General features: G+C 33.2%; 1 protein-coding gene across 1 annotated transcript; it reads right to left on the bottom strand.

Moving 5' to 3' along the window:
• Positions 1-9,373: 9,373 nt before the first annotated feature.
• On the bottom strand, positions 9,374-14,423 carry LOC133307227 (ABSCISIC ACID-INSENSITIVE 5-like protein 3). The gene is made up of 4 exons (XM_061507707.1): positions 14,159-14,423; positions 13,199-13,884; positions 12,995-13,066; positions 9,374-9,963 (listed from the first exon to the last, which is right to left on the bottom strand). Exons 2-4 carry the CDS (start codon positions 13,859-13,861, stop codon positions 9,883-9,885), a joined length of 816 nt encoding a protein of 271 aa, XP_061363691.1. The 5' UTR covers positions 13,862-13,884; positions 14,159-14,423; the 3' UTR covers positions 9,374-9,882.
• Between the last annotated feature and the right edge of the window lie 1,165 nt (positions 14,424-15,588).

The raw sequence follows: 15,588 nt of genomic DNA, 5'->3' as shown, positions 1-15,588 counted from the left end.
TGCAGAAGCTGAATTTCGAGCTATGGCTCAAGGCATTTGTGAGTTACTGTGGCTGAAAATTGTAATTGATGATCTCAAAATAAAATGTGAGGGACCTATGAAGCTGCTATGTGATAATAAGTTCGCTATTTGTATAGCTCATAATCCAGTCCAACATGATCGGACTAAACATATTGTGGTTGACCGCCATTTCATCAAAGAGAAACTTGATAGCAGGTTGATTACCACTTCATACATTCTCACTGAGCGTCAATTAGCTGATCTATTAACAAAGGGGCTTCCTTCAGACAGATTTCAAGAACTTACTAGCAAGCTGGGAATGATAAATATCTATTCCTCAGCTTGAGGGGGAGTGTTGTAAATAATAATTATTTAGTTATTATTTAGTCATTTATTTGTTGTATTGGGCCAAGCCCATTAGGTTAAAATTAGGTCAAGTATTCTCTATAAATAGAGAACCCTTTGTACAGATTATTTACAATTCTATAATATATTAGAATACCCCTTTCAAGTTTATTCTTGAGAGACCTCTCTGTGGTAGCACTCTAGAACTTGCTCTGTTTCTCTGTGATACATGCATTGATTGAAATGATTAAGGCAATTTTATTCTTGTTAGTCGTGGCCAGATAGCCCACCTATTTGATTTTTCCATTGTTAGCCCCTTTGAGGCTGAGCCTATTTGTTCATGATGCCTGCTGATTGCTTAGCCATGCTCCTATTGTCTTAGCTTTGTTGAGATTGAAATGATTGACAAGAAAAGAAAATCAATTGAGGTAAGCTCCACTGAAGCTAAGTAATATCTCTCTAAAAAAATAGTGTGTATAACAATGTGAAAAAGGTGGAAAATAAAAGGGATGGACCCCTAATCGTAAAGAATAATGGAGCTAAAATTTGTTTGAGATTTGATTATTTTTCAAGTGTATATCAGTGTTTCAATCTCAACTTATAATTTTAGCCACTTCCCATAAATTCATACCCCTAAGCCAGGCCAAGTTACATCCATGTGAAGTCCTTTTGATTAATTGTGCATGTGTTAATGTTTCTCATCTTTAGGAACTTGAGAATATGATCAAGCTTATGGTAGTGCTATTGCTGTGGTGGATCGAGTGATTGTTATTTCCCCAAACACTTGAGTGTTGAGTGTTGTATGTTTATCTTGGTGAGGGGTGTTCAAGTTAGTTTCTGACATTTTCATTAGAATAGAAGGCATTGTTAGGAACTCCTTGCATTGATTCAGTCATGCTTAGCATAATGATCTATCGATTATCTGTGTGATGTTGTGCTAGTTGGTTGTTTTTGGTTCTTCTATGTTTGAATCTTGTCTGTTGCTGGGGATAACAACATTTAATTCTGGGAATGATTTGATGTGCCTCTGGCATATGTAGTTTTCCAAGCTAAAATTGATAAGGATTAAGTCATAAAAGAGTAGTTTATTTACATATTTGCTTAGTATGTTGACTTTTCCATTTCAATGATATTTCTCACCTATTTGTTATGTTTATATAGGGAGAAACAAGAAGAAAACGAAATTTTAAAAGACGGTTGGCACGAATCTGCATGAATAATGGTTCTGAGCTGCATCAGATTTTTCTGGGCCATATGCCAGAGAAATGGCGCGACTTGGCGCCGTAGTGGCGCGGTTTGGCGCAAGATGGGTTGCTGGGCCATCTTCCAGTGATGTGGCGCAGTTCTGCGGCACAGTGGCACGATCTCACACCAAGTTGCGAGAAAAAAATCACCGTGTCTTTTAAGGGAAATTTTGGAAGACGATATGTGAGAACTATAAAAAGGAGGTTTCATGACATAAAAAGGGATTCGACTTTTAGACGTCAGAGAGAAAGAAAACAAGGATTTTAGAAGGAGGAGAGGAACGAAGGATTGTTCTTAGTCTTCCTTTTTGTAATTACACTCTTCATCTTTATCTTTTATAATTTTATGTCACCCATGACAATGGTTGGCTAGTACTCTTTATTGTAGTTAGGGTCACAAACCCTATGTGAACCCTTGTTACAACGGATTGGTTTATATTTACTCTTTTATATATTTATATTTATCTCTACTCTGTGCGTAATTTCTATCTTCTTTCTTAGAATTGATCAATCTAATAGTTGATGATAGTTTGAGGGTAAGAACCCTAGATAGGAATATTGGGGTTTTTGATCTTGAAAGGGAGTAGGATAACAATTTGTATGCGTGCTAGGAATAGACGTGTATAACATTGCAGATGTTTAATTTATCGTTCTCATTGCTTAATTTCATTAGAAACATCGCAAGGAATTGGGGTTTCAATTGGGGTTAAAGGGTTAACCTTGCAAGAGATTGAAGGTTAACTATTTAATAACTTTTAGATGATAAATTATCTGAGTATTTATTTAAATGAGTATTTTAAATCAATCCAGAGTAAAAGGTGGGATCATATGGTGAGTGCACTCTAGCTACAATGCCTTCTCATATTTTATAAAATCAATCTCTGTTTTATTTTTCACAACAAAAATTCCAAAAATACGTTTTTATCTTAGTTCTTATTATTACTCATATCCACAATATTTTGTCACATTTATTTGAACTCTTCCCGTCTTAAAAGGAACGATTATTTGATATTTGATCACAATCCTTGTGGAGACGATACTTTTCTTATCACTGTATTACTTGTGCGATCGGTATACTTGCCGGGTAGCATCAGTCTGTCATCCGTAGAAGAGCACACTAGGAAGTCTCAGGTGTATATGGATGGAAAGTGCCTTGGTTGATGTTCTGGGAACACTTCTTGGATGAGAACCCATAGGCTATTATGCCGAGGCCAATAGGCCGGATGTTGCGTGGTATTGGCTTCGACCATTCCAGCTTCATCGTATTTTATTCCTTATGTTTCCCTTTTTCACTAAATCACTTGCTTTATCCTATTTTGAATGTTTTATTATATTATTGATATGCATCAAAGTGAGCCATTGGGCGGAGTAATTTCCAGAGCCTCTGGGTTACTGAGATATATCCGTATATCACACCCCGTTTTGGGGACTTTATTTCAGGTAGTGGCAGTGGTACCGGAGCGACGGGCAACAGGCCTATAGGATGAGCATGGTAGCTGGAGTTTAATTTGCATTTTGTGGCCATTGGGCCTAGGCTAGACTTAGGATATGAACATTGCATGTGATCTAGGATTTATTACTTTCATCTTTGTTCATTTCACATTTTGTCTAAGTTTAGTCATTATTGCTCATGATTTATTTTGAGCACTTATTATGTATATTTGAAGGATTATTGTAATTGTTGTAAAGAAGCATTGTAATTGGTATATTGAGACCTTGTGTAATATTGAAACATGCTATATGATGAAAGGGCAATAGGCCTATTCTAGGATATGATTTATGTTTTATGTCAAATGAATGCATGCAATGGAACTAATGTGATTGAAATAGTTTAAGATTTGATAATGTAATCAATTAGTTGTAAAGTAAACTTTTGATATAAATTGTGATGGGTTGTAAGAGCACCAAGGAATTGTTGGTCCTTGAGTGCCACCCATGTTTATTACGTACCATTTGAGGTTAGATAACACACTATGAAAAGTGGGATATCGACAAAATTTCTATAAAAGGGAAACTTTTGAGTGAACTTTGGGAGAGCATATCTCCTCCACAATGGTCCAATAGGGACGTGCCATACACCATTGTAAAGCTTGAGATGTCAACTACCGTGTGTCAAAATTTGAGAACCATAGGAGTTAAACGCTGCCCTGTAGAAACCAGTGAACACAGACTGCCCAAAACTTCCCTCGACATGGGGCTGTCACTGTCGGTTTTTGAAAAATTTATTCCTGCTTCGTTTCTTGGTAAAATTAGGTGCATGATATTTCAAATTGAAGCTTGAGGTGTCAGGTTTTCTGTATAAAACTTTGAGAGTATTTGGTGGAGTGGTTTGTCAGGAATCTAGCAAAGAGTGAGGGATGTTTGGAGCCCTATTTGAGGTTGGCTGGCAGGTTTGCTTGTCCAACTTCAAACGGTGATATCCGGTGCAAACGAGAACTTTTTGGAGCGTGTAATAGCTCATTAGAAAGATAATTAAGTGTAGAATAACATACTAAAAGATGGGAGGTTCGTGACTTGCATATTTTCGGCAGTAATTAAATAACTGAACCATGTTCGGATAGGTAGAAACCGTAAAGGTGAGATTTAGGCTAAGTGAGTTTATGGGAACCCCTTAGTGACTTGAGAGGAGTATAATATGATATTTACGCAATTGTTTTATTTATTCCGCAATTAATTTTCAGTTACGGTCACAACTTTTATTCGTTACGCTTTATTATTGTTTTAAATTCTCGCGTAATGAAAAGAAAAAAGTTTACTCGTATTTTTATAAATGAATTGTTGTGATTATAACTGCGCTTAATATCATAATCAATGTTAACAATACTGGTGTACAATGGGTTGGTACAGTTCATATCCTCCTGTTCTGTTAAACCATTGATAATTGAAATATTAGTTTTATCTTTAATCGGCACAAGGGGGAATACTCAAGTTATGAATACAAATTCTAAATTAAACATGTTTGTTTTGGGTACCTATACAAACAGCATATTCAACTGAAACTAACATCAATTGAGTGATATTTCCCTTTTTTTCATCTGATTTAGCTACTTTCAAATTTGGTAACTTAGTTACCCCGCCGTGTAAAAGACTACTAAGCCTGATTTTGGATTGGAATCTAAACGAATTGAAATTTATGCCTTTGCAAATCATGAAAATAGATTCAAAATTATATCGAGATTTTTTGGAATTTTTTATTCTAGACTTTTTTACATTTTTCTTTTTCTTTTCCAACTAAGCCTGGAGAACAAGATCAAGAGACATTAAAAGAGTTGCAGAAGTTTCAGATTTTTCCATTGCTTGCTAACATCTATATCTCCTTTTTCTTTCTTTCGTCTTCTAAGAAATGAATTCTCCCACTGTACATTAACCAAAATTATTGCCTAAAAACAAGGAGAAAATTTTAAAAAAGGGGAATTTTAGCTTCATATTTTTCTCCATCTCAAAGCACCATCTTTGAAATTGGTTAAGTCTATTAATGATATTTATTATTATGCCTAAAAAAAATTTCTGCATGGGTAATTGTTAACCCTATTAATAATATCTCACTATTGGGCTTAATTACTAAAAAATGAAATTATTTTATGTATATATAGGATATGTGTTATCGGCTCTTTTCATTTGGTAACTAGCTTTTGTGCACATGTTTATTCTCTTCTCTGTCTGTTTATCTTCATCATCTTCTCAAGTTATTCTTCTATTAGATGAACATGTAATAATCAATATAAAATTATAAAATTATAAATTAAAAGAGAAAAAAAATAACTTTTTAAAAAATATGTAAAATTCATACAAAATGTTTTAGATTTTAAATTTAAATAAACAAAATGGCATCTATCATTCTGAAAAAAAAAAACAAATTATAAAAATTTAATCACTGTAAAAATGAGTGACCATTTAGTAACCAGTGACCATCCAATTTGGTAAACTTAGTTGCATTATTTACTAGAAAAATATTAGACATGCATGGCATTATTATTCTCATAGGCAAACGTAGATAGAGATTATCCTTAATAAATTAATTCAGTTCATATCAGGAAATCATTCATGCTCCTTAAAAACTTTCGTACAAGTATTTTTTATTAATTTTTTTTAACATAAACATTTTAAATATATATGTATAACCAATATAAAAATTATAAACTAAAAGATAAAAAATTATTTTTACAAAAAATACGTATAATTAATACAAAAGTATTTTGAATAAAAAAATACAAAAGATTTAAATTTTTAATTTAAATAAAAAATGACATCTATCACTCTGAAAAAAAAAATTAAAAAAATTTAATCAATATAAAAATGAATGATTATTCAGTGACCATCCAACTCTTGTGTCAGTAAAAAGATGTTAGCACTTATGTATTTTTACAGACTATTTTAATTTTCCCACTACTTTCTGCATGAAAATTTGTTAAGCCTATCAATAGTGTTTTTTATGTCTATTAGGTGGGAAAATATTTAATATTTAAAATTCAAACTATTTTAATTTAAATTTTGAACTTGATTGGTATTGGAAGAATTCAACATTTAATGTTTCTACACTGAGAAAAAATATATGTATATAATAAATTTAAATATAATATAAAATTATAGATTAAATGAAAAAATATTTAAAATTATAAAAATATATGTAGAGCTGATAAAAAATAATTTAAATTTAAAATTTAAATACAAAAAATAGTAGTAATTAATATACCTATTACAAATAATGAGTTGCTCATGTTAATAATGAGTTGCCAATTCCATTAATGAAAATGGGAAATAGTTAATCCTAAGATGAATGAGATATGAATGGAATCCTGGCTTTTTGATTCTTATGACCCTTAATTAATAATTAATTACCAATTTGACCTTCATTTCAAATTAATTTGAAAATTTAACCTCCTCAGAAAACATAACACCAATCTGCCCCTATTTGACCGTTGACCACCAAGCCTACCCGGGTACACCCCTTCCTACCCGGGTATTTTTTGAAATTTTTTGCCTACTTGGGTAGGGAGGGGTGTACCCGGATAGAGTTCTTCAATCTGGAAAAATGTTTGAATTATTTACCCAGGTAGGGAGGGGTGTACCCGGGTAAAGTTCGACCAGAAACCTAAACCTTATAAAAATGAGAGTTGTCAATGTTCATAATGATAATATGGAAAACGAAAAAATAATTATACGAGATATAGAATTTAAAAACACAAATAAATGAAAAATATTTTATTTTAATTTGAAAATTAAAATATTTAAAAATAAATAGTTAGTGCGAAAAGAGTTCAGTATTAATTAGTGGCAGACAAGTGCATTAATATTCCACTTTTTTTTTTTAAAATTCGAAATTTGAAGTTGACATAGATGGAAAAATAATTTAACATCTTTTAGTGGGAGACAGCTGTATTAAATTACCATTATTTTTTACATGGGAATTAGTTGCAATCAGGTGCATTAATATCCTATTTCTTTTTTAAAATTCAAAATTTGAAGTTGATATAGATGGAAAAATAGTTTAACATCTTTCAGTAGAATACAGTTGTATTAAATTCTCATTATTTTCTACGTTGGAATTGTTAACCTCATTTTAAAAAACATTGAATGTTTTTTTCCATCATCATCAAAAAACCAAAAGACCCCATGAAATTTCTGAAGTTTCACACACACATATATATATTCTCTGCCAGAATGTTTTTGCATCGCTCCTTTACTTCCTTTTTTTCTCACCAGAATTTTCTTCTGTGCCCTTTATTCTCTGCCCCCTTTTCTACAGCCAACTCCCCCAAAATTTCTGCCTAACGTCATCCCTTCTTGATTCCCTCTATTTTCTTACCATTGGTGACCAGACTGCATCATAAGCATGCTTTTTCCTTTTATGCAGAGGCAATTTTGACTCACTACTTTGCTGTATATTATGCACAATCCTTTCTTTCAAAATTCCAATACTTGCTTATTTTTAGCATACTTTTGTTTGTCTACTTTAAATTATTTTGTTTTGACTTAGCTACAAGATCAAAGTTTTGTACCAGCTACCAAACTTCTTTGGTACAGGTGGTAAGGAATCTGGGCCTCTTAATTAAAGTCTTGAGTGCAAACCTTGGAAATGGAAAAAAAAAAAAGATTTGAAAAATTACCCCAAAAAGATACTACAGTGCTTAATGGGGATTAATCTTCTGTTACAATAGAAGATATCCTTGAGATTATTCAAAAAAAAAAAAAAAAATTGTACCAGCTGAAAATACCATTGACCAAGGAGAGTAAATGCTATGTAGCACCGATACGACACGCGACACGTGACACAACACGACACTTCGACACGTCTATCCTAAAAAATTGTGGATTTCGACACATTGGGACACGTTTTAATATTAATAATATTTTTAATTCATATAGTGTATATTTCATTTAATATTTAATAATTTAACAAAAAATGAAACTAAATTAATAATACCCATCAACACGTTATAAAGATGGAAGCTTTAATAAAAAAAATAAGAATTGAGATGAGAGAGAGATATAATATCAGATAGAGAGATCAAATCATATTAGAGAGAGATCAGAGACAAGGAGATACAACAAGAGCGTGATAGGAATTGACAACAATGATACTGAGATGATCTCTTATCTACTTAAGGAAAAAAAGACAAAAAAATAAAATTGATATGATCAGGTATAAGCTTTATTAATATATTTTAATTTTTTTAAAAAATAATTTAAAAAAAAAAAATTAAGAAAATGCCATTTGACTGTGTCGGACACCGTCAAATTGACCGTGTCGGACGCAGTCAAATTCGCGTGTCGGAATGGTCAACATGTCGGAAAAAGTTGACCACGTGTCTGACACCGTGTCAGAACGTGACAGAGCGTGTCGCCGTGTGTCGACACAACTCTCCCTGCTTTTACAAGTGTCCGTGCTTCCTTGAGTAAATGTCCTTCTCAGCTTTTGGAAGCCCCTTCCTTTCATTTTTTTTTATTAATTTATTTACTATTTTTTGTTATTATTATTTATGACTAGAGACAAAATTGGGGTGTCTTCAATTTTTATTTTTATTTTAATATTTAGGACAAAATTTAGTATTCATAGTGGCATCAAGAGCATTTGAAGATAGATATCATGGTAATTCACATAGTGTTTTGACGATGACAAACATATATCTTCGCCCTAGCAACACACAAAAGAGAGAAGAAGAATTCAAGTGTTGAAAAATCAAAGTATTCAAGAGAAAAGCTAAGTCAAAGATCATATGAAGCTTAAAGTCTTCAAGAGCCCAAGTGAATAATCATGTTCAAATGTAGATACAAGTATTGATTGAAGACTCAAAGCTCATGAAGGTAAATCTGCAAATCTGAGTTGTATAATTTTTACACTTAGATTCAATTGTAAAGATAAATGATTGATGGCATTGCATGAGCCTTAATAATGAAAATCAAGATTGCATTGCACCATAGCATACATCCTAAGTGTGCTAAAATGGTTATTCATGTAAGTTTATCACCTAGTCACCTTCTCTACAGTCACGTGTATTAGTGTTAAAATCCAATTAAAAGGAAAAGGGATTCTATTTCAAGTGTAATAGAGGTCAGTTGTCATGATATATCTAGATATACGACTGGATATATCCAAATATAGCCCAAAATATATTTGGAATCTAAGATCAGTTATCAATTGTAACTATTAGTTACTCATTTAATGCAATCAATCTTCTATATATATGGTTCCATTGTCTCTTTGGTCACGAACTGCTGTATTTTTCAGAGGTTTTAATCAATTTTACAAAATTAATGCGTTCAAAAATGTGGTATTGTTGTTGCACAGTTTTCCAAAGACCATAACTTTTAGCGGTTGTATTGTAGCGATTCCCATGCACCATTTAGAGCTTAAAACATAGTGAAAGAAAATCTGGGGTAATTTGCCTAATGACAGGATATAGATCACCGCTGATTGGTGATTGAACCAAAATAAATCTCATCTGCACTCCTCTCCCCCTAATCTCTATTAATTTTAAAATTTTGTTAATTGTTTTGATTCTGTTTTATGCTTGGTAATCACCCCAGCATGCTCGGATAATCATTATACAAAAAGGCAAACCTTCCATTAGACTCAAACCATTACTGATTCTGTTTCCCAGCAAAGCTAAAACTTATGAACATCAGACCTTTGGTGCAATATGTACCCTTTAGTTAGTTAATTATAGAGATAGAGATAACTCCCCGACGGAAGCAAGCAGCAGCGATGAGCAATGCAGTAACGCAATCCTGGACATGTCCCCATTAAAGCCAAGAAAGTTGTAAATAAGAAAACATCATGGAAGGTCACATGTCAGAAAGAGGCAGAATTTATTCTTCGAAGCTGATATTTTGGTTCAGGCAATGGTTCAGACGGTAACCTCTGCTCAAATTCCTATTAAAGGATAAGAATGCAATATGAAATCAGGAACTTACAGTTGTTGCTCAAATGTCAAATCTTCAACATATAATCTAATGGTTCAAGTAAAATTATCTTGCAACAATTAACAAAGAATGGCAGATTTCTATTACACTTAAAATAACTGTCACTAAGGTTTTTTGAATTTGAAACACACTAATATAATGATGCACCAATCAACAGCCTGGTTAAAATATTATACAATGAGGTTGCCATAAAATTAAAACGGAAGTACATAGTTATACTAATTTGACTGCAGCTGATAACAAGGATAAAGGTGTAACTTGAAGATCAAAATATTGAGGAGAATTCTGAGATTCCTTAGCAGACCACACATTTGTGTATATAGCTTAGTATGAAATTAGATAATGATTTCCTTCCTTATATACATGATCCTAATTGTTGTTATACTAATATGCGAGGATATTCTAATAATCCTAACACTCCTCTTCAATATAGTTTGCATATATCATATGCTTCAAGTTTGTCATGTATATAGTTGAATCGGGGACCCTAAGGGCCTTAGTAAAAATATATGTTAGTTCATCAAGTGAGTTAACAAATGTTTTGATCTCCCCAAACTAAATTTTATCTCAAACAAAGTGACAATTAGGCTCAATGCGCTTAGTTATTTTGAGAAAGACTGGATTTATATGGCCAAGAACCTAAGAAGGAAAGCAGTTGATCAAATAGGCTGCAGTTAATATGGCTTCTCCCTTATAAGAGTCGGGAACAAATGTTTGAAAAAGTAATGCTCTAGTTTCTTCAAGAAGGTGACAATTTTTTCTCTCAACAACCTCGTTTTGTTGAGGGGTATCCACACATATGAGCTCATGAACATACCCTTGTCTAAAATGATTTGTAACAGACGCTGGTTGACATATTTCGTACAATTATTAGATCTTAATATTTTAACACTTTTATTAAATCGAGTCTCGATCATGTGATAAAATCGGATAAAAAAATCTGATATTTCTAACACGTCACCTAGTACAATAATCAACAAAGTAAATAAACCACTTAGCACTTGAAACATTGTGCACTTTAGAAGGGCCACAAATATTAGAATAATAAGGGTAAAGGGTTAATTACATTTTATGGCACTTGAAGGAAAAAACACACAATGGTATTCTGCAAGCTCACAAATATCACAATGTAAAGAGTCAATTGACTCAAGCAAAAACAAAATGGAAACATCACAAAGAAGGAAATATTAATAATTGATTCTAGGTATTAGTTGTAACATGCTCGGGAATGAGATAGTACAACCCACCCTACTTCACAACAACTCCAACTGTCCTCTTCATGGTGAGATCCTAAATAACACAATGAGTAGGGAAAAAGGTGACAGAACAATTCAAGTCATATTGTAAGCTTATACATAGAGATAAGATTGGTGGAGAGCTAAGGAACATGAAGAACAATTTTTAGACACAAAAAGGGTTGAATTTGAATGTTACTAGAACTCACTAATTTGTAGGATCTATCAGCTACGACTATAGTATGGATACCAAGAGCAGGGTGATGAGAAAGAAACAGCTTAGCTAGACAAGTCATAGGATCAGTTGCACAAAAATCCATAATCCATAAATTATTGAAATCAAGGCAAGAAGCAAGAGATATAGAATGTGTGTTCTTACATAGCAAAAGAACATGCGTCAAGAGGATTACTGAGAGTATCAGCAATGACCTTAAGATGCTACAACTCTCCTCACCAAATAGTCACTACGGGGTTGTTTTACCTAGCTTCTCCAGAACTTGTTGCTTCCCATGAAGGAAGGAGAAAGCACATATCTTTTGTGTCCAAAACCATTACAATGGATGAACCAATATCGCATGGATGAAAAAGAACAAAAAATCATAAAAAGTAACACAAAAAGGGGTGGGTAATTATCATGAAGGTCTCCGGAGATGCCAAATAGCAAATAAAAACATCAAATCTGAGAAAGGAAGGCCAACAAGAACAAAAAAAATTGAAGCTTTATGATAAAAGCAAAAACACCCACCACCCAAACGTTGTTGGGATCAAGGATAGGAGGGCAAATAAAGATAGAGAAAGCAAGCATAAGCAAGACGACGACAAGTTGGAGCTGAGGAGATGGCTCACACACGCTCCATAGTGATGGCACGTGGATCTCATACGCAGGAGGCAGGCCAACATGTGGAGCTGTTCTAGGCGATGTGCTTCTTTGTTCCAACCGATCTAGGCCATGCGACTCCACCTTTGTTGACCAGTTAGAAAAGTGATATGAAAATGGTTGGCCGGAGAGACAACGACAGTTGTGACTATGTTTGGAAGCACATGGATAAGTTCTTGGACACGAGAGTGATGTAGAATGATAGATAGCGAAGTTCCTGAGTTAGAAAGTTGTCTTCTTTATCAAAAAAGTAGTTCGAATTTTTTTTCTGATAGTGGCCAGTGGTGGTTGGTGACCGGAAAAGTGATCGGTTGAAGAGGCACAATGATGGCAAAAGAGAATTCGCACTAGAAGCGTAAAAGGAAAGATCCGCACTAGAGGCGGCATCTGTGGAAGCAAAAGGCAACTCCTAAATCCAGAGCTTTGATGCCAACTTGAAAGGAGAATTCTAATATATTACTAATTCACAGGAAAACATGTACAAGGGTTACACTATTTATAAAGACTAACGGGCCAAAGGGAATAAACCCAAAAACTAATAAAATAAAATAAAATAATTTCAATCATTTACAACAATTTGTTCTCAAATATCATTCTATTTAGTTAGAAAATTAGAATCTTATAAATACGGGGAATTTGCAATATTCTACTTCCCCAAGGATCAAAAAATTCAATGACAATCAACTACTCTTAGGTTCAAAAAAAAAAAAAAATTAATCCATAGCACACAACCTAAACTTTTCAATCAAGAATGGGAAATTAATGACCAACAAACCATAAATAAAACCCTCAATAGAATTTCTAAGCTAAAGAAATACAAAGAATGCTGAACATAGGGGAAAAATAAAAACATGAATGAGGCCTGGTACCTTCTCTTTCTTGAGCTTTACATTTGCTTCTTCTAGACGGGAAACCTTGCTAACCAGTTCATTATGGTAAGCCTGCACCATTAAACATTGACAGGTGATAGTAAAAAATAATATCCCCAACAGGTAAAACAAATCAAGAAACAACAGAATAATCTAATCAATTCACTATAGCATATTAGCTTATGTAATACATGAAAGCTAGACCTGTTTTCGTGCCCGTGAGCGGGCAGCGGATTCCCTATTCTTGATTTTCCTCGTCAGCCTCCTTTCCAGAGTTTTCTCATACACATCTGGACCGTACCTTTTCCGGCCTGGTCTTGTGTCTGATAAACTCCCAATTGAAGGGGAGGATGACAAGCCTGCTTTATGTTGAAAACTCTGAGAAGTGGAGGAATCCATTGTATCCAACCCCCTGGCCGGACTTATAAAAGCTTCAGCAAAAAGCCCTGCTTGCACCAAGAAATCCTCTAAAGTGGTTTCACCGAGAGTCATTTCTCTATCCTGACTTTTCACATCTTCTCCATACCTTTTCTTCTGACCTTGTTGAATTTCTCTCCATACATCATCAACTGTCTTCCCACTCAAAGCACGAGCCAATGTCAGGCTCGCCTGACGTTGAAGAGAAGACGATGACCGCAATATGTTTTCATTGTCTAAGCCTATAACAGAATTATTAGCTTCAGCAGTCCATACATTTTGAAGAAGCTCATCTAGGTTCATGCTCCCCAATGACTTCCCCATGTCTCCTAATTGACTCCTAACCTCATCAAGAGTGAGACTATACCAAGAGTTTTGCCTAGACAACGAAGAAGGCTGTAAATGAGACTGTTGCCCATTACCTTGAGAACCCATTGTCTGAATCCCCATTCAACAAACCCTCAACCCAAAACCTGTAACCACAAGGACCAATTGAATAAAATATCACTATGCATTGAACTTACATCCCTAGAAATTACAACCCAAAATCAAAACATTATCTAGAGCCTTTCCTAAAACAAATTCCCAAAACCATCAAAATAAAGTACCCATCAAGATTGTTACCAAAAAAAAAAGTACCCATCAAGATTAAAACTTTATGATTCACAAAAAATGATCAACCCCATTTATCAAAACCGTCATATAAGATCACAGAGCAACAAAGAACCATCAAGAAGAGAATTTTACCTGAAGGAAAATAAATTGAAAGGGTCTGAAGCAAAACAGAGACCCTATGATTTGGGGGTTGGCAACTGCAGAAGGAACATGAGCAAACACATCAAGAGGAACGCATTGGCGGGTGGGTGTGTGATGAATCAAAGTGAAAATGGGAATTGGGAACAATTTGAGAAGAAAACGCAAAGGGAAAATGTCTAGTTGCTGTGAACTTCGTTGTGTTGTGGAGTAATTAGGAATTTTGTGGGAAATGTTGGTAAGTGGCACTGTTTGACAAGGGACCTGTGGATTCTTATTAGGGAACAATCGTCTAAACTCTCCCTGTATGTTTCCTTTTTTTATTTTTTATTCATTCAAGTTGTTATTTTCTTATATTAAATTAAAAAAATTGATCAAATTGCAGTCCAGGTCTCTGAATTTTACAGTTTTACAAATACTTCATATAAGCTTTTATAACTTAAAAGCTTTTAATAAATTTTTATACTTTCAAATTTTTTCAAATTAATCCCTCCTAAGGGACTGTAGTAATTATCTATAAGTATTTTTTTATAATATTTCAAATTTATAACATCATATAAATTATTTAAGCTTTTCACAATAAATTCATTTTAATGACTTAATACTGCCTATTATTTTCATATACTTAATTAAAAGGTTGCATATAATGCATATAACATCAATTTTGCTTTCGTCATTCTTCAACTACTCCATAACGTTTTCTCAACTTTAAATTAGTTTTAGTTAAAAAAATTAACTTTAAGTGCAATTATTGTTTATTTTATATATGCCCCGTGATTTCATACTTTCATAATCTATGTCTTAAAATTTATTTTTTTTCAATCAAACCCCCTTGCAGTGTTGTTGACCGACAACGTATGTACAAGAATTGTGATGCATATAAATGATAAAGAGATATTATATGTTATTATTGACTTACATATAATTATACAATTACTCCCCCTTAAACAAATTAAGTACAATATGATGAGTGCAAAATTAATTACTGGATCCATTTGTATTATTATCGTTATTTGAACTGAGTCCATTGCTATTTACTTTTCAATGCTAAGGATTATTATTGCATTTAAGGGTGTAAATGAGTTGAGATGCATTAGGCTTTAATTTAAATATGTTAGACTTATATAAAATATTTTGAATCTTGCCTTGCCTACTGGCTTATTAGTCTAATGCAAGTTAAATTATAAGTTTGACTTGACCTATATTAAAAAATCAAACTCTGGCCTAGGCCTATTAGTCTATTTAAACTTGCCAAGCTTTTAATACTAATAAAAAATTATAAAAAATTAAATAAAATAATATTATTTTATTAATTAAATTATTTAAATATTTATTTAATTTTATAATTAAAATAAATAGTACGAATAGGCTGGCATATAGGTGTATCGTCCGGCCACTTGCAAGAATCAATGACTGTCCCCACA

Source organism: Gastrolobium bilobum, unplaced genomic scaffold, assembly GCF_033153095.1.
Source record: "Gastrolobium bilobum isolate Gb01-03AN ecotype WA unplaced genomic scaffold, APGP_CSIRO_Gbil_v1 utg1374, whole genome shotgun sequence".
NCBI lineage: Eukaryota > Viridiplantae > Streptophyta > Magnoliopsida > Fabales > Fabaceae > Gastrolobium > Gastrolobium bilobum.
Note: the sequence above shows the minus strand (reverse complement) of the source record. Positions and strands in the feature narration are given on the sequence as shown.

Coding starts and splice junctions, on each gene's coding strand:
- LOC133307227 (XM_061507707.1), bottom strand. CDS start 13,861: ATGGGGATTCAGACAATGGGTTCTCAAGGTAATGGGCAACAGTCTCAT. Junction 13,067..13,198: donor GCTCACGGGCACGAAAACAG/GTCTAGCTTTCA, acceptor TTAATGGTGCAG/GCTTACCATAATGAACTGGT. Junction 9,964..12,994: donor TAAAGCTCAAGAAAGAGAAG/GTACCAGGCCTC, acceptor ATCCTTTAATAG/GAATTTGAGCAGAGGTTACC.